This window comes from Phyllobates terribilis, unplaced genomic scaffold (genome assembly GCF_046119375.1).
Source record: "Phyllobates terribilis strain yellow unplaced genomic scaffold, ASM4611937v1 Scaffold_2__4_contigs__length_985480577, whole genome shotgun sequence".
Taxonomy (NCBI): Eukaryota; Metazoa; Chordata; class Amphibia; order Anura; family Dendrobatidae; genus Phyllobates; species Phyllobates terribilis.
In genome coordinates this window covers 702,921,145-702,948,922 of record NW_027362762.1, presented here as the reverse complement: position 1 = coordinate 702,948,922, position 27,778 = coordinate 702,921,145, and the positions used below count along the sequence as shown (strand labels likewise).

The following is a 27,778-nucleotide window of genomic DNA, read 5'->3' as shown; positions in this document are numbered from 1 at the left end:
AAAAAGTCAGTATCTGATGTCCATAAAAGTGCTGTACAGATTTCACACAAAATGAACGAAGAATATTGGTCAAAGGGAGTCGCCAAACTGTGGTGCGATAGCTAAAAGCAGTAGGGTTGAATGCACGAGTTCCAGTCAAGAAGCCTTTCACCTCTGCAAAGTACCGAAAGGTCCTACTTGAGTTTACCAAGTCGGACCTATGGATGCGCCATTTCTGGGGCGGCTGACGGCTGGTGTTTCTAGCCTAGGAGGGGGACAATATTCATGGCACCCTTCCTGGGCTATTAATATCAGCCCCCAGCTGTCTGCCTAGCCTTTGCTAGCTATTAAAATAGGGGGGACCCCACGTCATTTTTTTTGGGTCCCCCATTTTAATAGCTAGTAAAGGCTAGGTATTCAGCTGGGGGCTGATATTAGTAGCCTGGGAAGCTCCGTGGGTATTACCCCCTTCCCAGGCTTCAAACATCTGCCCCAGCCGTCTGCTTAACCTCCGCTAGAGACTAAAATTACGGGGAACCCCACGCCAATATTTTTTTTAATAAATCCTTTATTTTAACACTAAATGACAAGTACAGTAACCAACACTGTCACTGTACTTCATATATATGTGACTGACATGTTTCTATCTATCTAATCTATGTGTGATGCTCTATTCTTTCTGTTCTAAATTGTCGGGTACCGATGCTGAATTGCTGGCCGGCTTTTTTAAAGAGACGGGTGCATGAAAACACTATTATTTTTTTTTAATAAATCCTTTACTTTAACACTAAATGACAAGTACAGTAACCAACACTGTCACTATACTTATGTGACTGATATGTTTCTATCTAATCTATGTGTGATGCTCTATTCTTTCTGTTCTAAATTGTCGGGACTGGTGTATGCCGCTGCTGAATTGTGAATTGTGAATTGAACTGTGTCTCCTCCTCCTTTTACTCCTCCACCTTTGAAGGTGTTTTCTATGTGTTTTCTATGTGTTTCTATGTGTTTTTGTTTGCCTGCCATTGGTTTTAACGGTGTTCGACGAACCGTTCGATGAACATGCCGGTGTTCGACGAACCGAACCCGAACATTACGGGGGGTGGCTCAACACTAGTTAGGATTAGGGTTAGGATTAGAGTTAGGATTAGGGTTGGGTTAGGATTAGGGTTAGGGTTGGGTAAGGATTAGGGCTCGCTACTTGAATTTGCATCGGGTGCCAAAAAAATACTTGGGGATTGCCTGCCATACACGGGCAATTTCTGCATGTTTTTTTTGAATGTCTAACACGTGTGGTCCCTTAAAAAAATGTTTTTAAAAATTGTGCTTATGTAAAGTAGACATGTGGGAAATGTTATTTATGAAATATTTTGTGTGACATATCTCTCTGATTTAAAGGTATAATTCAAAGTTTGAATATCGCAAAATTTTCAAAATTTTGCCAAGTTTCCATTTTTTTCACAAATAAATGCAAGTCACATTGAAGTAATTTTACTAATATCATGAAGTACAATATGTCACGAAAAAACATTCTCAGAATCAGGGGGATCCATTGAAGCGTTCCAGAGTTATTATCTCATAAAGTGACAGTGGTCAGAATTGTAAAATCTGGTTTGGTCATTAAGGACATAAATGGCTCCGTCACTAAGGGGTTAAAGCAAGAGGTTATGCTACAAAATACTAAGTTATGGCATTGTAAATAATGAATTACTCTCTATGTTGTGATCAATAAATAGTAATCACACTTTTAAAAAAAATGCAAAACTTTTGGTCACTACTGTAGTTTAATTAAGAATTTGCACGGTTTGGCTTTCACAGGTTGATTTGTTTAACGGCACATTCAACTTTGTTGTGGTCCATGGTCATCAATCAGCTATGAGGAGCTCAAAAATAAAAAAGACAGAGAAAGGACTTACAAAATCTCCCCTCAAACTGTCAACTCATTCTGCAACCAGCAACAGAGAACGCAGCGGATATACTGTAGAATACAAACAGTACTATACATATCTATATATATATATATATATATATATATATCTATACACAGGGATGGATTTAGAGTAGCAAGGGCCCCGGGCAGTTTAGAAGGTGCGCCCCCCCCCCCCCCACACACACACACACACACACACACGTACCTGATGTATCACATGTCACATGATCCCCTGTGATAGATCATGTGATAGTTCACGTGAAATTAATTTGGCACAATATTAATTCTAATAATTTTTTTTAGGCTGTGTGCCCACGATGCGTTTAAGCATTTCCGCAGTGGCAATTCCGCTGCAGAAACGCTTAAAAAACGCTTGGTAGAAGGTCTGCCATGTTCCCCAATGATAATCTGCATGTGCTGTGCACATGCTGCGGAAATTTCCGCTGGGGATTATCATTGCGGAAAAATCCGCAGCATTACCAATTATTTTGCAGAAGCGCGGCGTTTTCGCCGCCATTGACTTGCATTGGAACGCATGGAATCCGCATCACTGCATCTGTACATGCGGATTCCATGCGTTTCAATGTGCGGATGGTACCCGGGTCTGGAGGACAGGAGACTCTCCTGGACCCGCATACCATAGAACCTGTAAAAAAAGAATAAAATAAAAAATAAATATTATACTTACCTTATGATGGCCCCAGGTGTCTTTATCCGATGCGTCCTGGCTTGCCGTCAGTTCGCAATGGTCTGAAAAGGACCTGCCGTGACGTCATTTAGTCATGAGACGGGTCACGCGACCGCTGACGTTGGCAGGCCATCAGAAGGTAATTATATATTTATTTTTTACCATTCTTTTACGGTCACACTATATAAATCCATGCCGTTTGCATGGATTTATATAGTGTGACCAAGTTGTCAAGCACTTTCCATCTATACACAGCGGGAGGCTGCACGGTGCCATCTATACACAGCGGGAGGCCTCACGGTGCCATCAATACACAGCAGGAGGCCGCACGTAGCCATCTATACACAGCGGGAGGCCGCACGTAGCCATCTATACACAGCGGGAGGCCGCACGTAGCCATCTATACACAGCAGGAGGCCGCACGTAGCCATCTATACATAGCGGGAGGCTGCACATAACCATCTATACACAGCGGGAGGCCACACGGCGCCCCCCACAGAGATAGTGGGAGGTCGCATGCAGTCACGCACACACAAACATATACAGACATATACATACACGCATAAACACATTTGAAACACAAAAATACATATAAACAGACATCACACAATGATATCTGCCTGCACACACACACACACTCACTCAATCACACACACACACTCACACACTCTCACATACACTCTCACACACACTCTCACACACACTCTCACACACTCACACACACACTCACCATCCCCCGGCTTCAGTCCTCCAGCTCCTCTCCGGTGAAGCAGTGCAGGCCGGGCGTGCACTGCGTGACGTCACAGCTGCGTGTCTCCTAGCAGTGACGCAGCCGGGCCAGCATAGGGAAGTTAACAGCTGCAGTGCTGGCCCGGCCGAAGAAGAAGTAGCGGCCGTGCGCTGCTGCTTGGGGAGTGGTCCGGGGGCCCCCCCGCCACTGTCTGATGGTATGTGCCGCGGCGCCACACATATAGTGAGGGCAATCTGGCCATAGACACCCCAGAGCCCCGGGCCCCCTGGAGGTAGCCCAGATTGCCCTCATTATAATCCGCCTATGTCTATATATATAGATATATATATATTTGTTCCTAAATGTGGATACCTTTTTTAACTATACTAGCTAAGTAACTGTTGCCATTATAAGTAATATTATAATTATAATATATTTACTTATTATAATTCTAATAATATTGCTCGTGCTATGCTAATGAACACGATCTGGGATGTGTGAACAGAATTTTAGGGCATAAATTGAACATACCATTTATATTAATTGGATTGTAATTTCTTACCTTTATTATAGTGGCAAAATATTCACCTTCAAGAACATTTTCACTTTTCAGATACAAGTCTCTCAATTCACTTGCACCAACTGGGTTGTATTTAGCATTAAACTTGTCAAAGCGTTGGAAAGTTTGCCTTCCCTGAAAAAGATGTAAAGTAGTGGTATTAATCGATATGATAAAAATATAACATTACATAGTGCCGAAGGAAGAAACTTCTCAAATCATCTGTTCCACATGCAAACCATACATATTGCATACATGCATGCCTGGAATAGTTTGTGTCCCCTGTGGGCTTGTCTCCCATGGAATGCCCCATAAAGCAAGGGTGGGCAATTAATTTTCCCGAGGAGCCACATGAGAGACCGTGACCGTGTTGTGGAACCAATAGCCTAAACTTAATTATGCTCAATGTTAACATTAACATATTAATTATAATTATTTTATATTAATATTAATTGTATGACTCAATATTGAGCAGAATTAAGTATGCTGACATCCCCCTCATACTATATGAGCCCGCACACAGCCCCCTATATACCATATGAGCTCGCACACAGCTCCCTATATACCATATGAGCCTGCACAGAGCCCAACTATATACCATATGAGCCCACACACAGGCCCCTATATACCGTAAGAGCCCTCACATAGCGTCCTATATACAGTATGAGCCCTCACATAGCCTCCTATATACAGTATAAGCCCCCACATAGCCTCCTATATACAGTATGAGCCCCCACAAAGCCTCCTGTATGCAGTATGAGCCCCCGCATAGCCTCCTATATACAGTATGAGCCTCCACATAGCCTCCTATATATAGTATGATCCCCCACATAGCCTCCCATGTACAGTATTAGCCCCACGTAGCCTCCCTTGTGCAGCATGTGCCCCAAGTAGCCTCCGATATACAGCATGTCCCCCACGTAGCCTCCGATATACAGCATGTGCCCCACGTAGCCTCTGATATACAGCATGTGCCCCACGTAGCCTCTGATATACAGCATGTGCCCCACACGTAGCCTCTGATATACAGCATGTGCCCAACGTAGCCCCCCTATGTACAACATGAGCCCCCATATAGCCTCTTATATACAGCATGTGCCCCACGTAGCCTCTTATATACATCATGTGCCCCACGTTGCCTCTTATATGCAGCATGTGCCCCACATAGCTTCTTACATACAGCATGTGCCCCACATAGCCTCTTATATACAGCATGTGCCCCACATAGCCTCTTATATACAGCATGTTCCCCACATAGCCTCTTATATACAGCATGTGCCCCACATAGCATCTTATATACAGTATGAGCCCAACACAGCCTCTTATATGCAGCATGACCCCCAAATAGCCTCTTATATATAGCTTGAGCCCCCTATATCCAGCATGAGCCCCAAACAGCCCCCTATATACATACAAATATCCCATACACATGAAAAAAAAACACATACGCGCCTTGCTCCCGTTCCCCTGGTGCTCTGCCTCTGCTCTCTTGGATGCACTGACTCTCCACAGTGCACAGCTGATGCAATGAAATGATGTCATCGCGACTGCAGGTTCACAAAGCAAGCGGCGAATGGGTGACGGGCAGGGGAGAGCGCGGTGCTGCCTGTGGCCACTGTTTCAGTCCTTTGGCTGTCTCGGTCGGGCCGGACTGGAACAGCCAGAGGGCCGGATGTGGTCTGCGGGCCACATTTTGGATAGGTATCGCTTAAAGAAGCTCTCCCATCAAAGTGTTTGTCCTCTTAATATATTGCAATCATATTATATATCACTGTGTACTTAAAATTGCTCACTTTGTCTTTCTACCCAGCTAATTCTTCTTTTTTCTGTCCCCTGTGTAGAAACAGGAAGTCTCTTTTCCCTTCAAAAATCATTCCCCTCTTCAACTTCTGACCCAGTTGCTCCCTCCTTTCCCTGCCAAGGACTTTTGCAGTGACTAATGAGTCATGCAGGGAAAATTTATTTCCTGTTTCTACATAGAGTTTAGAAGGATTCAGCTAGTTGGTTTTTAATCATGTGATGTCATAGACCTAATGGAAAACAGAAAAATTAACTGGGTAGAAAGGCAAAATGCGCAATTGTAAGTACACAGTGCTATATAATATGATGATTGCAATATATTAAAAGGATAAAAACTTTGATGGGAGTGCTTCTTTAAATTCAATTGTTTGATCATTTTTTTCTCCATCTTTTGTCACTGAACAGCCCCATTAAATAAAATTGGTCAGTGCGTTTTTCATATATAGCACTTGAATCGAAAATATGGTCGTGTGAATGTAGTCCTTGTGTAAAAAGTTGATATGACCTACACACAAAAGTTCAAGATAAGAACGAAGATACTTACTGCATGGACATCTAGAGAATCTACGGTCAGGTCGTAAGGATGGAGTTTCAATTTTTCAAACACTTCTTTTAAGGTCATCTCTTTGCCCTTGGCATTATATACCACACGTTCTGAATCCACTCTGTACGATTTCTTGATGAAGCGAAGAAGGTGCTTTTGATTCATGCAGGCTGCAGCATGTATATGAGTGTCAACCTTAAAAACATGTATCACATATAAAGTGGTAAGCCAGTAGTGAAAAATGTCTGATAATACAGTACAGATCAAAAGTTTGGACTCACAAGTTCATGCAATGGCTTCTTTGTCCTTATTAGAATGTGCACATTTTAGATTCAGACTGAAGGCAGCAAAACTAAGACGGAACATGGAAACAAGAAGTAAAGAAACACACTTGAAATAAACCAGAATATGTGTTAAACCTTAGATTCCTCAAAGTAGACCACTTTTACTCTGATGACAGCTTTACATCCTCTTGGAATTCTTTCAAACTGCTTCATCAGGTAGTCACCTGGAATGGCTTCCAATGAACAGGTATGCCTTCAAAATCACCGACCTACAGAAAGTGTTTGTAATCAGGTGTGTTTTTCTCAGACAGTACACCATTCTATACAGTGCTGAGCCCTATTCCTCAAGTGTTCTAAGAAAGAATATGGTAGGAACCACTCAACTAAGTAAAGAGAAACAACAGTACTTAATTATTTTAAGACATGAAGGTGAGTCAATCCAGAAAATTCCTATAACCTTAAAGATATCCTCAAATGCAGTCATGAAAACCATCAATTGCTGTGATGAAACTGGTTCTCATCATAAGGACGTCTCCAGGAAAGGAAGACCAAGCATGACCTATACTGCAGAGGATAAGTTCATCAGCGATACCAGCGTCAGAAAACGGAAATTGACAGCATCTCAGATAACAGCCTCATAAATGACGCACGGACATCAAGTAGCAGACATATCTAAACATTAACTGTCCACATGAGACTGCGACAAGCAGGCCTCCATATTCAAATTGCTGCAAAGAAGCTACTACTATTGAGGAACGCAAAAAAAAAACTTTTTTGAGCCAAGCAACACAAGGCCTAGACATTAGATCAGTATAAATCTGTACAGTTATCTGATGGGTCAAATTTTTAGATTTTGGGCACCAACCGCTAAAAAAGTAATGGATGGTTTCTACTTGCCTGGTTCCCACCGTGAAGCATGGAGGAGGAGGTGTGATGGTGTGGGGTGCTTTGCTGGTGACACTGTTGGTGATTTATTTCAAATTCAAGACACATTTACCCAGCATGGATACCACCACAGCATTATGCAACGACATGCCATCCCATTGTTTTGAGTTTCGTGGGACCATCATTTGTGTTGCAACATGAAAATGACTCAAAACATCCTTGCAGGATATGAAAAAGCTATGTGACTAAGGAGGGCGATGGAGTGCTCCATTTTATGACCTCCACAATCAACTGACCTTAACCCTATTGAGATGGTTTGGGATAAATTGGACCAAAGAGTAAAGGCAAAACAGCCAACAAATGCTCAGTCATTACCTCTGGGAATGCCTTCAGTACTGTTGGAAAGCCATTCACGTGACCAACTGCTGAAGCTGTTTGAGAGAATGCCTAGTATGTGTAAAGCCATCATTAGTGGGAAAGAGGACTACTTTGAGGAGGCTTAAGGTTTAACACATATTCTGGTTTGTTTCCTTCCTTATTCCTTGTTTCCATATGTACTCCTTCGAGGTATTGATGCCTTCAGTCTCAATCTACAATGTGCACATTCCAATAAGAACAAAGGAAACCTATTTTCTTTAAATAATAGAGCAATCTAATGGAATAGAAAGAGAGAAACAATTACATCATGCTTTCCTTGTAGGTAAACAATGGTAAAACCCCATTAAAGACAAGGCAAGCCAACCACTATAGAGGCATGTATATTGCTGGAATTTTACTCATTGGTATAGAAAATTTTTGTTTTTTGACAGCTGTATTCTCTTCTGGAAATATTGAGCCAATGCTCATAGGGGAGGTTTGGTGGTATGCACAAGGCTACTGCAAGCCATGTACACTTACAGGCTATGTGTTACCTTTCTGCAGTTGTAAAAATCTCGATGTGGGTTGTTCTTCAGCTCTTTCAGTTCTTCCAGTTCGTTCAGCATTTCATGGACCTTGTATTTAGATGACAGAAACTTCAGGCGCCGATGAGTATATGTCTTACTGTAAACATAGAAACCACCAAGATTGTAAGCTTTCAAGACAGGGAACTATAGTGTTTGTTTGCCATGGTTTGGTAAACTGCAGAGTCTTCTGGTGAACTGCAAACATTTGGGGGCAGATCAGTTTGGGTGGAAAAAAATATAGGGTCACAGAATGAAACTACCAAATGATTTACAACATGTTTTTCGTAGTCAGACCTGTGCCTTTTAGGTACTGGAAAGAAAAAAAGCAAATAAATCATGGGGCCACATGGAAAAACTCTGAATGAGACCTGCCCATACAAGGGGAAAAGACACTGAAAGAACTGATATACAGTGTCATAATACCTAGCTGTCATTTCCAAAAGGGGCATATAACAACATAAAAAACAATGTTTCAGATTTTTTTCATGAAAATACCAGTATTTTTCACTCGCCCCCACCCCCCTCCCTTCCAAAAAAACACCCCAAAAACCCAGACTTGACATTACAGCTGACAGGTCCCATTTCAATTATACAAATCTGACTGCCTAACAAGCACTTCTATGTGAAGCTTACTTGATTTATACAGTTGCAATTGAATTAATTAAAGGGATTGTCTACTGCTGGACAACCCCATGCTATTAAATTCAGGACCTGAATTTAAAATGGAATTCCCATCCTCAAGATCCTATGCCAATATGTAGTAGGTATTGTAATAATATTAACAAATACCTCATATTAGAAATGTAATATAGTTCTTCTGATAAGCTCTGTCGCTTACCCCATGTGCAGGGCTTTGCAGTAGCTGAGATATCCATGGTTACAACCATTCATATAGTGACACTTAGTTGTTAAAGGGAACCTGTTACGTCCTAGTTGCTATCTACACAGCCCCCATAGCGTTGTTAGTGATGCAATGTGCATCACTAACAAGCTATTTTCATGAAAATCGGTGGTAGTATAATGATAGCGTTTTATGTACTTTGTCCTACCTGCTCATATTCAGTTATAGGGGTGTGGTTCTCAGATTCAGTCATGGGTGAGCGCTGCATTCGGTCAGTGCTGGCGCCGCTCATGACATTTGAATACTGCTCCTGGCAAGCACTAGGTTTGAGGGGCGCATGCGCATTTGCACACGTCGGGCTGCTGGTCCGGCGCATGCGCACTGAGGCTGTGTGATTATCAGCTTCAGTGCGCACGCGCTGTGACCTGTGGCTCCCGGCACGTGCGCAGTCAATGTATCTTGCGGTCACCGCTGCAGTGTCACAGCGCGTGCGCACTGAAGCTGATAATCACACAGCCTCACTGCGCATGCGCCAGACCAGCGACCCGACGTGTGCAAATGCGCATGCGCCCCACAAACATAGCGCTAGCCAGGAGCAATATTCAAATATGTGGCCGGCGCCAGCAGTGACTGAATGCGGCGACCACCCATAACTGAATCTGAGAATCACACCCCTATGATTGAATATGAGCAGGTAGGACAAAGTATATAAAACGTTAGAAAAGCATTATACTACCACCGATTTTCATGAAAACAGCTTGTTAGTGATGCACCTTGCATCACTAACAAAGCAATGGGGGCAGTGATGGTAACTAGGACGTGACAGGTTCCCTTTAATGGTTGTAACCATGGATACGTAAGCTACTGCAATGCCCTGCACATGGCGTAAGCGATGTAGTAGAAGAACTATACTACATTTCTAATTGGAGGTATTTGCTAATATTATTATTATTACATTTACTACATATTGGGATATGATCTTGGAGATCGGAATACCCCTTTAAATAAACAGTATATTCTCACCTCCAGCAGCACTTCCATTAGCTGCACCCAGCATGTGACATAACAATGTCATGTCCCTGCCAAGAACCACAATGCTGACACCACTGGAACAGCATAGTTTTGAGGGTTGAGTATACTTTGAGTATACTTTTTTATGTTAATTCGGGTCCTGAATTAATTCAACTGTGGTTGTCTAATAGTTAACAAAAAATTATCTGTATACATGGTTCTGCAGTGAGCTCCCCCTAGTGGTAGCTACAGGGAAACAGAGTTTCATAAATTATTAGTATGAAGGTAAACAGGATCGCTCTATAGATATGAACTCAGATAATACATAGTTAAAAGCAAAAACCCAACTCCATTTCCTCTTATATGGGGCACGGGTCTAAAAACTATGAAACTATAGTGTCAGACAAGAAAACATTTTACACTTCTAATAGTGAAATAATGGGACTTGGCCTGGTTGTACTTACACAGGTCCTTGGGCAATAAGTGTTATTAAGAAGTTCATATCATGTACAAAGACATGGATGTCTGGGTAGTTGAGATCCTTTGGTTTGCCTTTTGCCAGAGCATCATCATCTGGGTAGACAAAAACCACGCCATCTTTGACCTGAAGTTTGTATCCTAGATCAGAAGGTAGATTATCCATCCTGAAAGGATCCTCTCCTTTGGAAATTGGAGGTGTAAAGGCTGTATAGAAAGAAAAGGTTTCCTACTTGTTATACTAGTCACCAAAATTTGGAAAACCAAAAGTGTGAAGATACAATACATAATATTGGCTCTGTTCATACTGTTATTTTATATCAGTTTCTTAAAATCCACTGCAACAAAAAGATGTATAAATGTTTCGTTTTTTTTTCGGGATCCCATTTGCGAGTCACCCCACAATCTATACTAGTAGTACAAGATTTTACCTTGTAGAAGATTATATTTTATAAAATCCTTTGAGATCGACAACCACTCTGGTTTTAAAGCACACTGTGTGTGTGTGTGTGTGTATGTATGTATGTGTGTGTGTGTGTGTGTGTGTGTGTGTGTGTGTGTGTCTGTGTGTGTGTGTGTATGTATGTATGTATGTGTGTGTGTGTGTGTGTGTGTGTGTGTATGTGTGTGTGTGTGTGTGTGTCTGTGTGTGTGTCTGTGTGTTTTTCACTGAAAAAGACATTAGTCCAGAGTTGAAACAGGTTGTGGAAATGTGGAAATAGTATTTAACTCATTTTGGTCTTAAAGGGAACCTGTCATCAGGATTTTGCTCAGTAAACTACATTCACTGTCAGGTGGGCGACATTATACTGATTAAAATGATACTTTGGTTGATGAAATCCGTCCTGTGGTTCTTGTGTAATCTTTATTAGCAGTTTGGAGATAATGATATGCTCGTGCTTCGGGGCGGCCTGTGGGCGGAGCTTTCTTTGGTGCTCTGGCATTATCTTCATCATTGTGGCTTAAATGACAGGTCATTGAACCTTTAGTACCTGCCTCCTGTTTTAAATACTGCACTTGAGCAGTTCATATTGTGGTCTTATAAAAAAAATAATTAACTCCAGCAAAATGGCGCTTGACGATAGATGCTACTGAGCACGCACTGTGGCCATTTTGCTGGAGCTAAAAAAAATTTTGCTCCAAGAAAATGGTGCCACGCATGGGTAGTAGCAGCTATCAATTGCAGATAGATGCTACTGCACACACACCACGGCCATTTTGTTAAAGCAAAAAATTGGGCAACAGCAAAGTGGCCTCGGCGCGTGCGCAGTAGCATCTATCAGCAAGTGATAGATGCTACAGCACATGCGCGGGCCCCGACGCCATTTTGCTAGAGTTGAAAAAAAAATTAAAAGACCACAATATGAACTGCTCAAGCTCAGTATTTAAAAAAGGAGGCAGGTACTGAAGGATCAGTGACCTGTCATTTAAGCCACAATGATGAATATGAGAGCAGAGCACCAAGAAAAGCCCCGGCCACAGGCCGCCCCGGAGCACGATCATATCATTATCTCCAAACTGCAAATAAAGATTACACAACAACCACAGGATGGATTTCATCAACCCAGGTATCATTTTAATCAGTGTAATGTCGCCCACCTGACACAATCCTGCTGACATGTTACCTTTAAGGATTCTTCATAACAGCAGCGCAGCCTGATATCGTGTTATCATCCAAATTGGTCAACTATCCTGGAGGAGGTCATCTCCCAGCACGAGCCAGCAGCAACAGATACTTTCAGGTGTTCATAGGGGTTGTGACTGCACACAACCTGCTCAAGTGAGCACCTTCCTTTTACTTTCCTTGTACCCAAAAGGTTATCACCCGACGGTCTTGTGTGCTTTTGTTCCCCTCAAGTTTTTCTACCAAAACAATTTCCTTTTGGCATATGTTTAAAAAGCTAAAGGTGTTATCTCAACTTGTTTTCAGGAGCGCCCTGCTCCCCTTCCCCCTGGCTTCCTGCTTGTTTTGGACAGTGCTCTCCTGATTGATTGACAGTTCAGGCTGATGGCATGGTTGCTGCAAGCCCGAACTGTGCACCCTCCCACGTTGCAGGCAGAGGTAGCTTTACCTCTGCAGAGTCGGAGGAGTGAAAGAGCACTAAAGCTAGCCAGATCCAGTGATGCAGCCATCTTCAAGAAGGCTCTTACAAAGACTACTGGAAAGAGTTTCTAAGTACTGCACTTCTTTCCTAGGAGACCGGCTACTGCTGAGAGACTTCAGAGGTGGCCAGTAACGGAATTCCAAAGTTTTTTGTTTTTACAAGCACTTTGCAATTTTAGCCATTTTTGATTATGAAATATCGACTTTAAACTTGTATACTGCTGTTTCCTGTATAGAATAACATGAGCTGTTAAACTTTCAACACCATAGAAAAAAAAAACTATATGCTATACTATACTGCACCTGCTTATCCATAATAGCTACATTATTAAACACATGAATGTCCATCCATGTAATACATGAATCCAGGACAGATCTGACAATGATTACAGAGCAACTCTCCATTCTGGAACATAGATGGCAGTCCTAAGTGTCTTTATTAGGGCATATAGTCAGTGGTTGGGGTTCTCACGCAGCCCCCGAACAGCGCAATACGTGTCATTTTGTCAGACATTTGGCCACTACAGGTTTAATACTGTGAGGCTAAAAGAGAAGCTGCTAGAAATATGAACTTCTTGCAGCTTCCTTAAGACAGTCATGTTTGCTAAGGAAGCAATTCTAATAATAGCTGGAAATATAGGAAATGCTGTTTAAGCAGTATGAACAAATACAGCTCAGGTCAAGAAGGTGAATCTGCAGACAAATGACATGATTTATTACCCAAATCCATATAATAGAACAGCAGCGTTACAGCATAATCCTCTATAATAACCTGAGAGCAAAGTAATGGTGAGAAAATGAAACTCGATCAATGTAACCTATATGTTTATATATTTGTTTCATAGATTTTAAGATTGTAGGTAGACATAAATTCATAAAGTTCAACCTATAACCTAACATGTTGATCCAGAGGAAGGCAAAAACCCAATGAGGCAGATGATAATTTCCCCAAATCTCATTGCTTGGACAGTAAAGAATCTCCATCTTTGATGATGATTACACTTTTCCTCGAAGTGATTTTATGCTCCCAAGAAATCTCTTAAAGGTAACCTGTGGCTATTAACCTGCAGATATATGGTTAATCTTCAGGTTAACAGAGTTATAAAGGAGTGCGATCACAGTACTGATAGTGCGGCATACGAGAGAAAATTACCTTTTTTTCTCTTGTGAGCTGCCAGCTTTCAGTCATGCGGGCATGCCCGGAGCAGTACTGAGAGCGGCGGCTGTAAACATGCCCCGTCACTGATTTACAGCCTTGCAGAACTGACTGTCGGTCAGTGGCCTGGTGTACTTACTGCTGCCGCTCATAGTGCTTTGAGCAGTGACTGCAGCCACCCCGAAGACGTCTGCATGACTGAAAGCTGGCGGCTCCCGGGAGACATAAAGTTCATTTTCTCTGGGGTGCTGCACTTTCAGTACTGTGACCGAGTACCATCATAATGCTATAAACCTGCAGATTAACCCTATATATGCAGGTTAATAACATTATTGGGCATGACAAGTTCCCTTTAACATCTCATAGCTTGTTCTTCTCATACCTGGGTGTACTTCATCTTCCTCTTTCCAAGTTGCACCTTCAATGTCCCGGAGATATTGGGATACTGTTCTTGGGTATTGCTGGTAGGATGCTCTCATGTACTTTTCTCGTATGGTCAGCGCCCGAAACAGACCCTTTCCAGCTAGCTCAAAATCATCTACTGACACCTGGAGTGAATATATGGTGGATACATCAATATCTTAATTGTATTATTTCTGTCCTCTGAGAGAAAATCGTGCACTTAATTCTGTGACATTTTTCAGGTTTTAGAAATTCGAAATAAATTTCTACTTATCGTTTTAATACTAAAAAATATTGACATACTGGTGATAAAGTCACAAATTGATTAATTTTATCTAATTGTAGATCTATATCTTATATTGAACTTTATATTATTTCCTATAGGCAGTTCTTTCCCATTCACTATACCACCTTTGCTGCACCTTCAATCATTTCTCGGTGAGGGGTCTGGAAATTAGACCCCCCTAAGAGTATTTTATTTATGACCTGTCCTCAGTGTAGTCATCAGTATTACGATCCTGGAAGACGCCTTTTCGTTTTAAATCATAACTACATTAGTATGTAAAAATATGATTATTACATGGCGATAGCATTTACTTTGTGCTTAGCTTATCTTTAAACACTAGGGTGCGCCATTGGACAGTTAGAGTGGTTAGTTTTACTAAGCATTCAATTTTTATATCCGAGTGTGAATGCCCACAGAGTAGAGTCACACCCACTTGGCTAAAAAAAATACCATATTTATATACAGGGATGGGGGGGGCATATCTCATGAATGGAGAGGAGCAGGAACATAAAGATCAACACTGCCAGATTGAGGAGAACAGCAGCATCTACATCAGGTAACAAAATTATAGACTTGTCTGGGAATTAACTTTTTTAATTTAAAGGCTTGCACATGTTTAAAACACTCATGGATGCTCACCCTGCCCATGCCCAGCACTGCCTCTCCGCCGCGGCACCTGTCTTTGTTTACATTCTGCAGTGGTGACATGATATCACGACAACCGCTGCAGTCAATCTCAGAGCTTATAGGCTCATGCCATCTACATTTAGGGGCAATGTGTTTAGGGCTTTCCCTAAAGGGTGAAGAAACTGCTGCTCCTAACACATCTACAACCAGCCGATCAGATTTATGGCTGAGCATCTGGACAGTAAGTGTAGAGTTATTTTTGATAACTTGCTCCCCTTATGTCTAAGGTTTCATGGTGCCAATGGTCCTGACCCCTCATTACAGCCATTTTTACATCCTCCTTAGACTCCTTTCATCGACAAGTTGTTCAGAATATTGCTTGCTGCTAATGCGTGTACGCTAATTCTCTACTACATTGGGACAAAGCTGTCACTTCATAGGACGCTGCTCTGTCCCTTATGCTTTACACTGCAGCTCCATTTAACTGTTGTGTGTAAGCACATTGGTTTAGTACATGCTTGCCAGGATTTTCTTGTAGAGATTATTTTAATTAAAAAGTCAGAAAAAAAAATGCTCAGACTACGGGCACACATATACTGAGCATATATAAGGGTAGGGTTCCATATAGATGTCACCATAAGGACAAAATGTGGCCAGCTCATGAAACTAGCTGCGACTTTTCAATGGTTTATTAGAAATTCTGTGTAGAGGAGCTGTAAGGTGATCATCATGCCCCAAGACACATATATACAGAACTTCAAAACACGATTTCTTGCTTGTGAAGCATCACTTTGTGGTCATAAAGAGATCAACTTGTTATCCTTTACAGGGCTACATAGTCATATAAATGGTTTGGGGACATAGAAGTTTCTGAAAGGTTCCCTTTAGTGAAGAGGATAGATAATTGTCACATCTCAGCTACACGCTGGATGTGTATGACCTGGGAAGATCCTTTGAATTCAGCATAGACACTGATTAGGATTCTACTTTCTCAATTAATTTATTGATTTTCATGACGGCCCCAAACAATGTCCTTCCAACACTGTATTTTAATCCATCGTTACTTATTTTAATGGTTTTTATCGAACTCAAAACCCTTTAATATCACCGTCTCAGAGTGCACTCCAGGTGGTAATGCAGAATAGTCTAGAAGCCACGTTGTGTATTTCAAGTAGGCATAATAAATAGCAATATCGTATATATACAGGTCACCAGCTGGCATCCATCAGTAAACTGATACCCATGTCACAGCCATATTTATGAAGGAAGGAGGCACAAACTGAAATAGATCTTCTCAAATCATCAAAATGAGCAGCCCAGACTTGTCAGCCAGCAGTCTGGTCATGGTGATACAAGTCTTCAAATCACCAGTTATGTAATGCATGTTATCCTGTAAGATTACAACCGTGTTACTCTGAATACATGTCCACACTACAGCTTGTAGCTTTGGGTGGCCTGTTGGTTGAATGGACTGTTCCCAGTTACTACTAGTAACCATGCACTTTGTGTTTTGTCTGGAGCTGGCCTTAAACACAGTATCTGACCAGGAAATCCCAGGGTCTGTTTCCTTCCCCTGGGTCTGCTGCACTTTGTGGGGCTCCATGTCGGGGTTTGCAAGTTGACCGACCTGGATCAATGACATCATCTCCCTAGACCTATTTAGAGCCCATTTAGTCACACACCTGTGTCTTGGGATTGAGACTCTATTCTTATGTTTGGTGTGCTCCTCCATCTGTTCTTTTTATGCTTGTGCTTCCATTTCATCCCTGCTGGGTACACTTCATCTATCCTGCTGCTCCTGAGATTCCTGTGTGTGACAAGTCCTCACTGCCCACATGCCTTCCTGCCTGCTGCATCAAAGCCCGGGGTCCATGTGCCCAGCCGGACCTGAGGCTTAGGGGATCCACCTCACCAGGTGAGCCTAACAATATCAGTACAGGTATTTCTTAGTGGCCTAACCATAAGCAGCACAAATCTCTTTACTTTCCTAAAGTTAAATATTGTCTCTTCAGAGAGGAAGAGATCTAGAACTCTAGTGCCACCTATTGGAAGTAGCAATCCTAAAAGTCAATATCAACCATTTAATGAGCCTTACCACATGACTTATGGCTTGTTAAAGGGACGATATTGACTTTTAGGATTGCTACTTCCAATAGGTGGCACTAGAGTTCTAGTCCTCTTCCTCTCTGAAGAGACAATTTGCATATTTAATTTCCCAGAGGAGTATTGCAAGGCTTAAACACCTTGACATGTCAGGCTTAACATGTCACTCTCTGCAAGGAGAAACGTTACCCCTTGGATCTCTTTCCTAAAGTTCAAACTGATAGACCCTCCCCATACTGATGCATTGTAATATACTCATGCATTAGGTGAAATGGTATAACCAAGAGTTGAGGAACAAAGCTCACAAATAGACTCCTTTCACACATCCAGCATTCACAGTCCAAGTATGGACCATGATATCCGGATTGGCCATGGGTTTCCTTACCGAAACTCAACGGCAACAGCCTTATATATAAATCTATAAGAGTGCTTTCACACTGCGTTCTGGCACCCATTCGTTCATCCCATCTGTGGCCCCATTGGCGCATACACCCGAATCCCGTTTTGCAGGGGGTTCAGATGTAAGCCCAGACGGGATGAACGAGCTGTTGAGTTCAAGTCAGGCGTCAAGTGGCTAATCTAGATGTCATAGTCCATATTTGGTCTTTGAATGTCGGATGTGTCAAACCAGCGTAATGCAGAGTTTTTAAAAATGATGATATTCATCCAACTCCTTTCTCAAGACACGTGGTTGTCCTGAGGAAGGAGTTGGATTTGACTCTGAAACACGTTGACAAATAAACCACCTTTTATTAATTTGTTCTATGATTCGTTTCTGAATCAGCTGCGCACTTGAAGTCCACTTACTCTGGCTTTCTATCATCTTCATAAATGGGTCTTGTTGGGTAGAACTTTTAAATTCAGTCAATTTTGCAATTTACTGCTTGTTGACAATTTGACCCATTCTTGAGATGTTAACACTTTTTCTTTTGCTTAAAGACCGTTGCCTTGGAAATCGACTACCGCTTCTAGACAGCAGAACATGCACAGTACTTACAAGTTTTTGTCTATTGAGCTTGTAAGCACTGTTTTTAAAGTAGTCAGGATCACTGGAGGGCGCTGTTACCTCCTAATCCCGACCAGCTTCAGTACAGAGCTTACAAGCCAGACGGCAGCGGTGGTCGGTCTCCTAAGCAGCGAGCTGTAAACAAACAAAAAGTGTTAATATTTCAAGAACGACAGTAAATTTTAATACAAAGTAAATTGCAAAAATGGTTGCTTTTTACAAGGTTTACATGACAATAATCATCTATGAAGATGGGAATAATCCTTAAAGCCTCTGAGAAATGAAGAAATGACATAATTTACTTGCTGTTAACATTCTTCTCTGTTCCTGAGATGTCACATGTGAGCAGGTGACCTCCAGCTCCTTACTTCTTGTGAAATTCAAAGCACAGAGTTCAGAGATTTTTAGTCTGTGCTTTGAACAGTACATACACTGTCAGTCAAGCACCGAACTCTATGGAGGGGGCAGGACTCAACCAGCAGCTCTCAGAGCAAAGTAGGGGTTTGGAGACTCATTTTCAGGATCACCTCTAAAAACAGACAATTTTATCTTGGGCAGTCTGCAAGTCTTAAGATTTCCGAGGAACAGTCCATGATATTTAATAGCCACATTAACTATAATGGACTGTTCCTCTGTAATCTCAAAGCTTTCAGACTGCCCAAGATATGGCACGCAGCTTACTCAGATATCATAGATAAGCCCTCAATTACTTAATTATGTAAGTTTCATTCACTGATCACTTGTGTACTTATATTAGTGAGGACAAGAAGGCACATAAGGGTGCAGTCAGACGGCCATGTAACATGAGCGACAATCGTATCACAATGCTTGGACTGGCCAGTGGCTCTTCTGACCCGAGCATGACAGCTTTATGTATTTCTATGCAGATATCACACTGGGGTCATGCATTGCAATTCGATCGTTGTCCGTGTTATACGGCCGGCTGACTGCGCCCTAATAGTGTAAATTGTAGGTAGGGGTGAATCGAGAAGTGAGATGAGCCTTTATAGAAGAGAATTCTGATGATGCTGTGACATAAATGACATGGTTCTCTATAATCTTCATACTCCATATTCATATTTTTTACATTAGATTGTCTTACCCCGGATGCAAAGTCTCCTGTGATTTTTACTCTCTGAAAATCCGGCACAATTTTATATAGTGGGGTTGAATCTTCTGCTACTGTCACAGCAATAGGCTTTGGTGCAGAATCAGGAACTTTGGCAACAAATGCTTTAAGCCGCTCTAAACGTTTCTTCCTATTAATAAGGCAAAATTTGTATTGAATTTACAGGATGTCATAGACAAAAGCTAAAAGTGTATTTTAATGGTATTTAGCGTAGAATAAGGACTTATCGTGTTTTAATTTTTCTGCAGTGGAGACACATAGGCAAAGAGGAGATAAGGAAGGTGGAGATGAAATTGCAATCAACCATAGGTGGAAGATTTTGACTCTAATAAAGCAGAGCTCCAATTAATACATTTTTTTTACATTGCTATTTTGGTGTACAGAAGTATAGAGTCCTTGTGGCCCACTCAGTCAGGACACATGTCTTGATGGAACCATTTGCCCTATTGTGCACATCAGATGGTTGATGGCTGTTCTAACAGGGTAACTACATTGTTACTGGAAATTGCACAATGTTCTCTGAAATTACCTTTTATCTTGTGCCTCTTTGGTATCCAGCTTAGCCATGTGATCTGCCAACTCATTATGTGCAACGGGGCAATTATCTACCACATCAAACGGAGAGATCTCTTCCTTGGTATCCACATCCAGAACTTCTGTTGCAAATACTTTCTCAGCCAGACATCGGAGATCATCAGCGCTTTTTGAAGAAACCAATGCTATTATCAGGGAGAATAAACACAACAATTTTATATGATGACAATTGTAGTAAATCTACAGAACAAGTGAAATGATCACCATGTAGAGCCCAGTGGATAATGCACAACGTGTAATAAACCAGTTTAGGACAACTGAACACAACCAAAAAGACATGATATCGCTGATATCTAGATGCCCCCAAACTTAAGAAAACAGTCATCTCCATAAAACTGTATTGATCACTCTCATTGTGTATTTGTGATGCTCTCAGCCCTGCCCTGGGAAGATGGGGGGTTAACTCGGAGCCGGGTCCTATGGAAGGTGGGGTGCAGCCGTGGCCTGGACCCGTCCCGTGCCCCAGGCCTGTCACATTAAAAAGGATGTAAGGGCTATCAGGGTTGAGTGGTTGCTATCGACTACGCCACCTGTAGTACCTGGTGAAGACCACCAGCGCTGCAGCAGTCCTCTGAGGCGGGATGTTGTGGCAGCCGTCGTTGATACTACTCCCCACAAGCGGAGCAGGGCCTCAGGGCAGAGACAAGGATGGAGGGAGTTGTAGTGTAGGATATCTGGTGCTGCGCAGTGTGGTGCAGAAATAACGAGTCCGGAGGCCATAGGGGTTGACTTCCAGGGCTGTTTACTCACGGTGGAGAGTGCAGCTGCAAGGCTTCTCCCTGCTCCTCACGGAGTTCTGCGGTCACCAGGGACGGGGGGTCCGACAACCTCCGAGTAATTCAAGTGCTCAATCAGGACCCCGCACCAGAGTGTTCCTAGACTTCAGACCGAGTCCTTTCCTGTCTGTGTGTGTGTAGATAGGCCGGGTCTCCCTCTGGACTAAGCTCAGAAACAGGGTACGGGTGGCAGCTCCGCTCCTTCCGTTACCCGGTTGGATCCTCAGGGCCTGCCGGGCTTCCCTGACTAGGACGTGGAGTAGCAAAGTCAGGTGTCGGGGGGCGGTACCCCTTTTGCAGCCGGAATCCCTCTGAATAGATCAGAATAGCGAGGACAGGTGGCGTATACCGCTCCGTCTTCATCCTCCCGGGATCCTTTTGCGGTGGAGCTACACTCCTAAGCTCCGGGCCTTCTTGGGTATGGTCCTTGACCGGGTTGAGATATATGTTAACTCGAACCTGCCCCTCAACCCAAGGCCAGGGTACGAGGGCCGTGTCTCCATCCGCTGCAGGTTCTCCCAGAAGCCACGGTCAGGGATGGAGATCACAATCAAAGAACCAAGAGCCAAGATGGCTGTGTATTAAATATGAAATATTAAGTGTAAACTAAATGTGAGTCCTCCACCCTCACCCACTACTTGGTTCCCCCTATCTCTTGGTTCCCCAGTCTCCCAATTCCCAGTAGGGGCAGCACACTAGTGCCTACTAGCCCCCTCTGGTGGGAGAAGTGTGGTGTTGGATGTGGAGGTGAGGTCCTGATCATTGCACCGTTCTTACCTCGAAGGAGGGATACTACACCCCATTAGAGAGGTGCAGCATCCCTGTGGCGGTCGAACCCTCAGGGGCGCCACATATTCAGGGTTAGCGTTAACATCTGGTGGATTTGTACACTATAGAATCATCTATCAATCAACAAGCCATCCTTTTTTTATATTTACTTTTTTATTTCAGAATGTTTTTCTAAAAATGCTGAGCCATAAATACATGTGAGAAGGTCATAATGATGAAAGCTGAGATCCAAGACAAACATTCATTTCCAGATATGAAGGGTTCTGTAGAAAACTCAAACCACCTTGGCACTGATGAGATATTCTAAGCATCTTGTGATTGATTTCAATGGACATTTGGTTGGAAAGTTGTGTCAGATTTTCTAGAACATAGGTCTATGAAGAGTACTAAAGGGCTTTACCTACTTTGCTGATTTCTTGGAAATCAGTGCTGGTCAGGGGTGGGATTCAACTCTTTTATAGGTTCGTGTGAGAGAAACCATCCTGGAGGTAATGTAGTAGATGTTCCCTACAATCCAATGTAGCACCACAAATAACACACGGTGATAATACTCTGAGTACTGATAATGTAGTAGGTGTTGTACAGGTATTTCACAGGATTATAGAATTTACACAGATATAGAATACATCTACACAGAGTCTACACAATTCGGATTATGCTGATTACTTCCAATTTGAGAAACAATAAGTAGGACACAAAATTTGTGATATGTTTCTACTGATGTTTTATAATGCTGAAATCAATTAACCCCTTACCAGCATATGACATACTGGTACGTCATATGCCGGCTCATTGACCTTGATGCGGGCTCGCAAGCGAAGTCCGCATTTTTCCCTACAGATGATGGCTGATTTATTCAGCCATCATCTGCCTCTAACAGCTGCGGGTGGAGCGGAGCTCTGTCAATCTCTTACAACAGCATTTAATACAGGTTAGCAAAGGGGCCCGTCATTCCATGACTCCATCAGTGCTTCCGTAACGTGATCGCAGGGCAGTAGGGCGCCAATGGGTTGCCATGACAACCAAGGGTCTGCTGAAGACCACAGACCTGTCATTACAATACTCCTCTGAAAGCCAGCGTTTAGCTGGCATTCATAGGAGATCGTTATTTTAGCCATACATAGCAGTATGGAGCGGATGATCGCACTTTCAGTACTCTAGGGGGACTAACCAATACTGTAAAAAGTGAGGAAAAAATGTTTTTAAAAATATGAAAAAAATATAAAACTTCAAATCACTCCCCTTTTGCCATATTAAAAATAAAACAATTAAAAATAAAATAAAAAATACACATATTTGGTATCGCTGCGTTCAGAAAAGGCCAATCTATCAAACTATAAAATAAATCCGATTGATAAACGGCGTAATGAGATAAAAAATTTAAAAGCCAGAATTATGTTTTTTTGGCCTCTGCAACATTGCAATAAAATGCAATAAGAGGCAATCAAAAGATTGTATCCACACCAAAATGGCATCAGTAAAAACATCAGCTTGGCGCAAAAAAAATAAGCTCTCACAACTGCCCCATATCCTAAAAGTTGAAGATGTTACAGGTCTCGGAAAATTGCAACAAATTTCCGAATTTTATTTTACCACTTAAAGTATTCAGACCCCTTTACATTTTTCACTCTTTGTTTCATTGCAGCCATTTGGTAAATTCTAAAAAATAAAAAAAAAATTCTCATTAAAGTACACTCTGCACCCCATCATCTTGACTAAAAAAAAACAGAAATGTAGAAATTTTTGCAAATTTATTAAAAAAGAAAAACTGGATTTATCTGCCAACTAATCCTTAGTTGGTAGATAAAATGGAGTATCCTGAGAAATACGGTGGTTCTTAGTAGAACAAGTAACAGTCTATACAAACAAGTTCATGTAAACACGTTAAGCTATTCAGATCTTCCTTATATGAGATGATGCCGAGAGGAGCAAAACATAGGGTAAAATATAAATCCTGATATTGTTGTGTTATAAGAGATTGCTTCCTTGAATTGGATGGCACCAGCGGTAGATAGGTGGATGCAAAACGCCGCTTTAAGGCTTACTCACTTTTCCTTATTCCACGCCGACGTCCTGATGGATCTGCTGCAAGCCGATGCTGGTTTGGCATCATTGACTTTGGACTACTTTTACACTTTTTCATTTTACCATTGATTTCTCTTTTTTTTCTATTGTAGCTATTTTTTCCTGGGTATAGCACTTGCATATTTTAGCATGTGTGTAATTAAACTATTATTGGATCCTTCATTGATATCCTCGCATATACTTTTGGCCTAATAATACATATATGCCCACCCTCTTTCCCTTCATCCACCCCATCGTCCTCTCCTTTTTCTTCTTAGCACAATAGATTCATTCCTTTATTTATGTAATTGCCCTTGCAGACTTTCAGACAAGGGCTGCTAATCTATCTGCAGCTTTTTAGCACCCTTTTTTTCCCCCGCTTGGGATCCTCATCTATAGGGCGCTTGTGGAACAGTTATCTTGTATATCTCCTATGTTATACAATACAGGCCTCATCCACAATAAAAAAAAAATACTTTCTTCTGTTCCTAACGTGATACAGCAGGGGACATCTCAGTTTGAAATAGTTTGGAGAATATCTCGTATGTTATACAGGTGATCCTGATAAGACTCAGATACCTGAGGCTCATGAGAACTGTACTGTGCTGTCAGGGCAACAAGAGTAGAAGGGTCACTTTGAGGGCGAGGAATGGGATAATACATTGGATGATGACAAGGGTGGAAGATCCTACTTGGTGAGAACTCAGTCACACAGCCGAGTAGCTCCTCGGAGGAGGTGGAGGAGGAAGACGAGGAGGTTACGTTTCGCCCTACGGCACAGATACAGAGTGATGCAAGCACAAGGAGAACTGTATCCTTAGCCACAACTGTGGCTTTGGCCAGTAGTGGTCACGGGTCTGCAGCTGGCAGGGTCGGCAAGGGTTGCCTAGCCTGGGCTTTTTTTGACACCGCAAAGGATGAGCCAACTCACGTTATCTGCAGACTTTGCAAGAAAAAACTCAGTAGAGCGGAAAAAATGCAATAATTTGACTACTACATGCATGAACCTTCAAATGCGCAATCAACATGCGTTGCGCTGGCAATCTTACTGCGCTGAAATGCGGACCAGTGGACCTCAACAACCATCAGCTGCCCCATCAACCACATCCGCTGCTTTTCCTCCTCATGTGTTACCATTCCAAGTATTGTCACGCAGGTCTTCCACCGCAGAACCTCCGATTCTCTACCCGCTTCAGTCAGGCTCAGTGAGAGCCCATCTGCTGTAACGAAAGCAGACATGCCTGCTGTGTTTGTTTCACCAAGCACACCACATGTTTCTCAATCCACCGTAACATCTCCGCATGCACTTCACTCACGGTCCACCAGTTTGTCCGGTTCACCTTACTCCGCCCTCTCTCAGCACTGCAGCCAGCCCTCGGTCCCACAGTTGTGGTCACATAAAAGATTGTTTCATCCTACACATGAGAAAGCTAAGAGGTTGAACTTCATCATCTCGAATATGTTGGCCACGAAAATTCTGCCTTTCCGCCTGGTAGATGCAGATGGTTTCCAAAAGCTGATGGCCGTCACAGTCCCCCAGTACCAGTTGCCCAGTCGCGATTACTTCTCTAAGAAAGCTGTGCCTGCGCTACACCAGCATATTGCAGACAACATCACCCATTCCTTGACTAAATCTATGTCTGCCAGGGTGCATTTCACCACAAATACCTGGACGAGTAAGCATGGCCAAGGGCATTACATCTCGCTGACTGAGCACTGGGTGACTCTGGTGGCTGTAGGGGCAGGCAGGGAAGTGACTGCTCCACAAATCTTGGAATCCCCAAGGTTGCAGAACAAACCTCTGTATTTCACACTTCATCTATTGCTTCTGCCTCCTCCACCTCATCTAGGACCTCCACCTGCGCACTCAACCTCTGCCTTAACCAGACACACGTTCCAACAGTGCAGAGCGGATCCACTCCAGCTCCGTACTGCGCAGCCAGGGCTCACCGCAATCAGGCAGTGTTAAAATTAATATGCCTTGGAGATCACAGTCATACAGCTGAAGAGTTGTGGACAGCTCTCCAGGCTGAGTTTGAGCAATGGCTGTCTCCACTGAACCTGGAGCCAGGGAAGGCCGTGTATGTTAATGGTGCAAACCTGATGGCGACCCTACGTTGAGGCGAGCTCACACACGTGCCTTGCATGACTCACGTCCTCAACCTGGTGGTACTGCAATTTCTCTGCCACTATTCCGGCCTGGATGAGCTGCTCCAGAAAGCACAGAATCTGTGTGCTCTCTTCCGCCATTCGCACCCCTCATGTCATCGACTTGCATCAATACAGAGGTCTTTGTCCATGCCAGTTAACAGGTTGATGTGAGATGTGCCGACACTTTGGAATTCCACTCTGCACATGTTGCAGCGACAGTGGCAGCAGCAACGAGCCTTGACACAGTATGTCATGTCGTATAGCCTGTGCCAACGCAGTACGGACTGGCATATCACGTTTACGAAGTGGGTACAGATTAAGGACCTCTGCACCCTTCTGCACAGTTTTGAAATGGCTACTAAAATGGTTAGCGCTGATGATGCCATCATCGTCATCACTATTCCGGTCATCTACATGCTGGTGCAGACTATGAATAACCTGCGGCAGGAGGTGGTGGTCCAAGAAGAAGAGGAGGATGCGGAAGGGATAACAATGTCTCAAAGTTCCAGACTGTCATCACACAGGCGGATGCCAAGTGACGGTGGATTACTGCAATCAAGGGGGGTTGGTGATACCAGACAAACTGTTAGTGAAGGTGCAAGAGCCGAGGAACAAATGGTGGAGGAAGAGGTGATGGGCAAGACACAGTCAGAAGATGAAGAGGATAATCATCCCCTCTCTGTTGATCACACAGTGTGGATCGCAGCTGTAAACTGTCAACCTCTAGCACGTCAGTTCATCAACGCTAAAACATTAGCAACAGCATAAGTGGCAGAAGCAATTTCTATGAGTCCTTTCACACATTTTTACCACAGCTCGATCACCAGCACAACAGAGTACAAGTCTGACACGTGGTGAACGACTGGAGAGGATGGTGCAGGAGTATCTAGAGCTCAATATGAATACCATCAGGGAGGATTTGGACCCTTTTACATTTTGGTCATGCCTTGGAAGTTTTATCATGCCCGGCAGCCAGCATTCTCTCAGAACGTGCCTTCAGCGCTACTGGTGGTGTACTGACGGATAAGTACAGCCGGCTGTGCCCTGAAAGTGTAGATCGCCTAACTTACATAAAGGTGAACAAGTCATGGATCTCGAAGGACTTTTGCACCCCAATCGCAGACTGTACAGACTAGGCGATGTTGTAGTTATTAGTGTGCTGCATTGACCTCGCGGAATTGCAGTCTGTGATATGGCTTTTGTGCCTGCTCTTGCTGCTGCTGCACGTTTTAGGCACTAATTTTTTTAAATGTGAACACTCCTGATTGTGTCTTCATCTGCTGGGTCGTTTGTAGTGGAAGAGGTGTAGGGCCCCATTATACTACTTATACTCTAGTGAAATTAATGCCACTTTGGTGGTTTTAGGCCCTCATTTTTTTTAATGTGAACACTCCTGATTGTGTCTCCATCTGCTGGGTTGGCTGTAGTGTAGTGAAAGAGGTGTCGTTCCTAAATCTACTATTTCTACTGTAGTGAAACTGATGCCACTTTGCTGTCTGTCTGCCACTAATTTTTGGAAATGTGGAGAATCCTGATTGGGTCTCCATCTACTGGGTTGGCTGTAGTGGAAGAGGTTTTGGTTTCCTTTACGATTGTAATACTCTAGTGAAAAGTCTGTGTGAAGGTCCCTGGACACTGTATAGCTGCTTTTTTACTGAGGAGGAAACCAGAGAAACTGGGGGAAACCCCCGCAAACATTGGAATAACATACAAACTACTTGCAGATGTTGCCCTTGGTGGGATTTGAACCCAGGACCCCAGTGCTGCAAGGCTCCCACTGATATCTAACATGGTGGAGAAACTTGCACCTATTGCCACTCAGTGTCTTCAGCTTTTTTGTGAGAAACTAATGTTTGGGCAGCCACTCTGCCTACCAAATAAAATTCCTGAGAAGGATATTGTGGATGGCTTCGCTTCTG

The 27,778-nt window shown here is 42.9% G+C and overlaps 1 protein-coding gene across 1 annotated transcript in view; it reads right to left on the bottom strand.

Moving 5' to 3' along the window:
* The window catches only part of AMPD1 (adenosine monophosphate deaminase 1), a 78,878-nt gene that overhangs the window by 32,957 nt on the left and 18,143 nt on the right, over nucleotides 1–27,778 (bottom strand). Inside the window, exons 2-8 of the mRNA XM_073667135.1 lie at nucleotides 20,015–20,204; nucleotides 19,459–19,615; nucleotides 14,315–14,480; nucleotides 10,660–10,879; nucleotides 8,311–8,440; nucleotides 6,231–6,425; nucleotides 3,890–4,021 (exon numbers count right to left, since the gene is read on the bottom strand). Of these exons, the coding sequence (XP_073523236.1) occupies nucleotides 3,890–4,021; nucleotides 6,231–6,425; nucleotides 8,311–8,440; nucleotides 10,660–10,879; nucleotides 14,315–14,480; nucleotides 19,459–19,615; nucleotides 20,015–20,204 (1,190 nt within the window). The remainder of the gene's footprint in view (nucleotides 1–3,889; nucleotides 4,022–6,230; nucleotides 6,426–8,310; nucleotides 8,441–10,659; nucleotides 10,880–14,314; nucleotides 14,481–19,458; nucleotides 19,616–20,014; nucleotides 20,205–27,778) is intronic.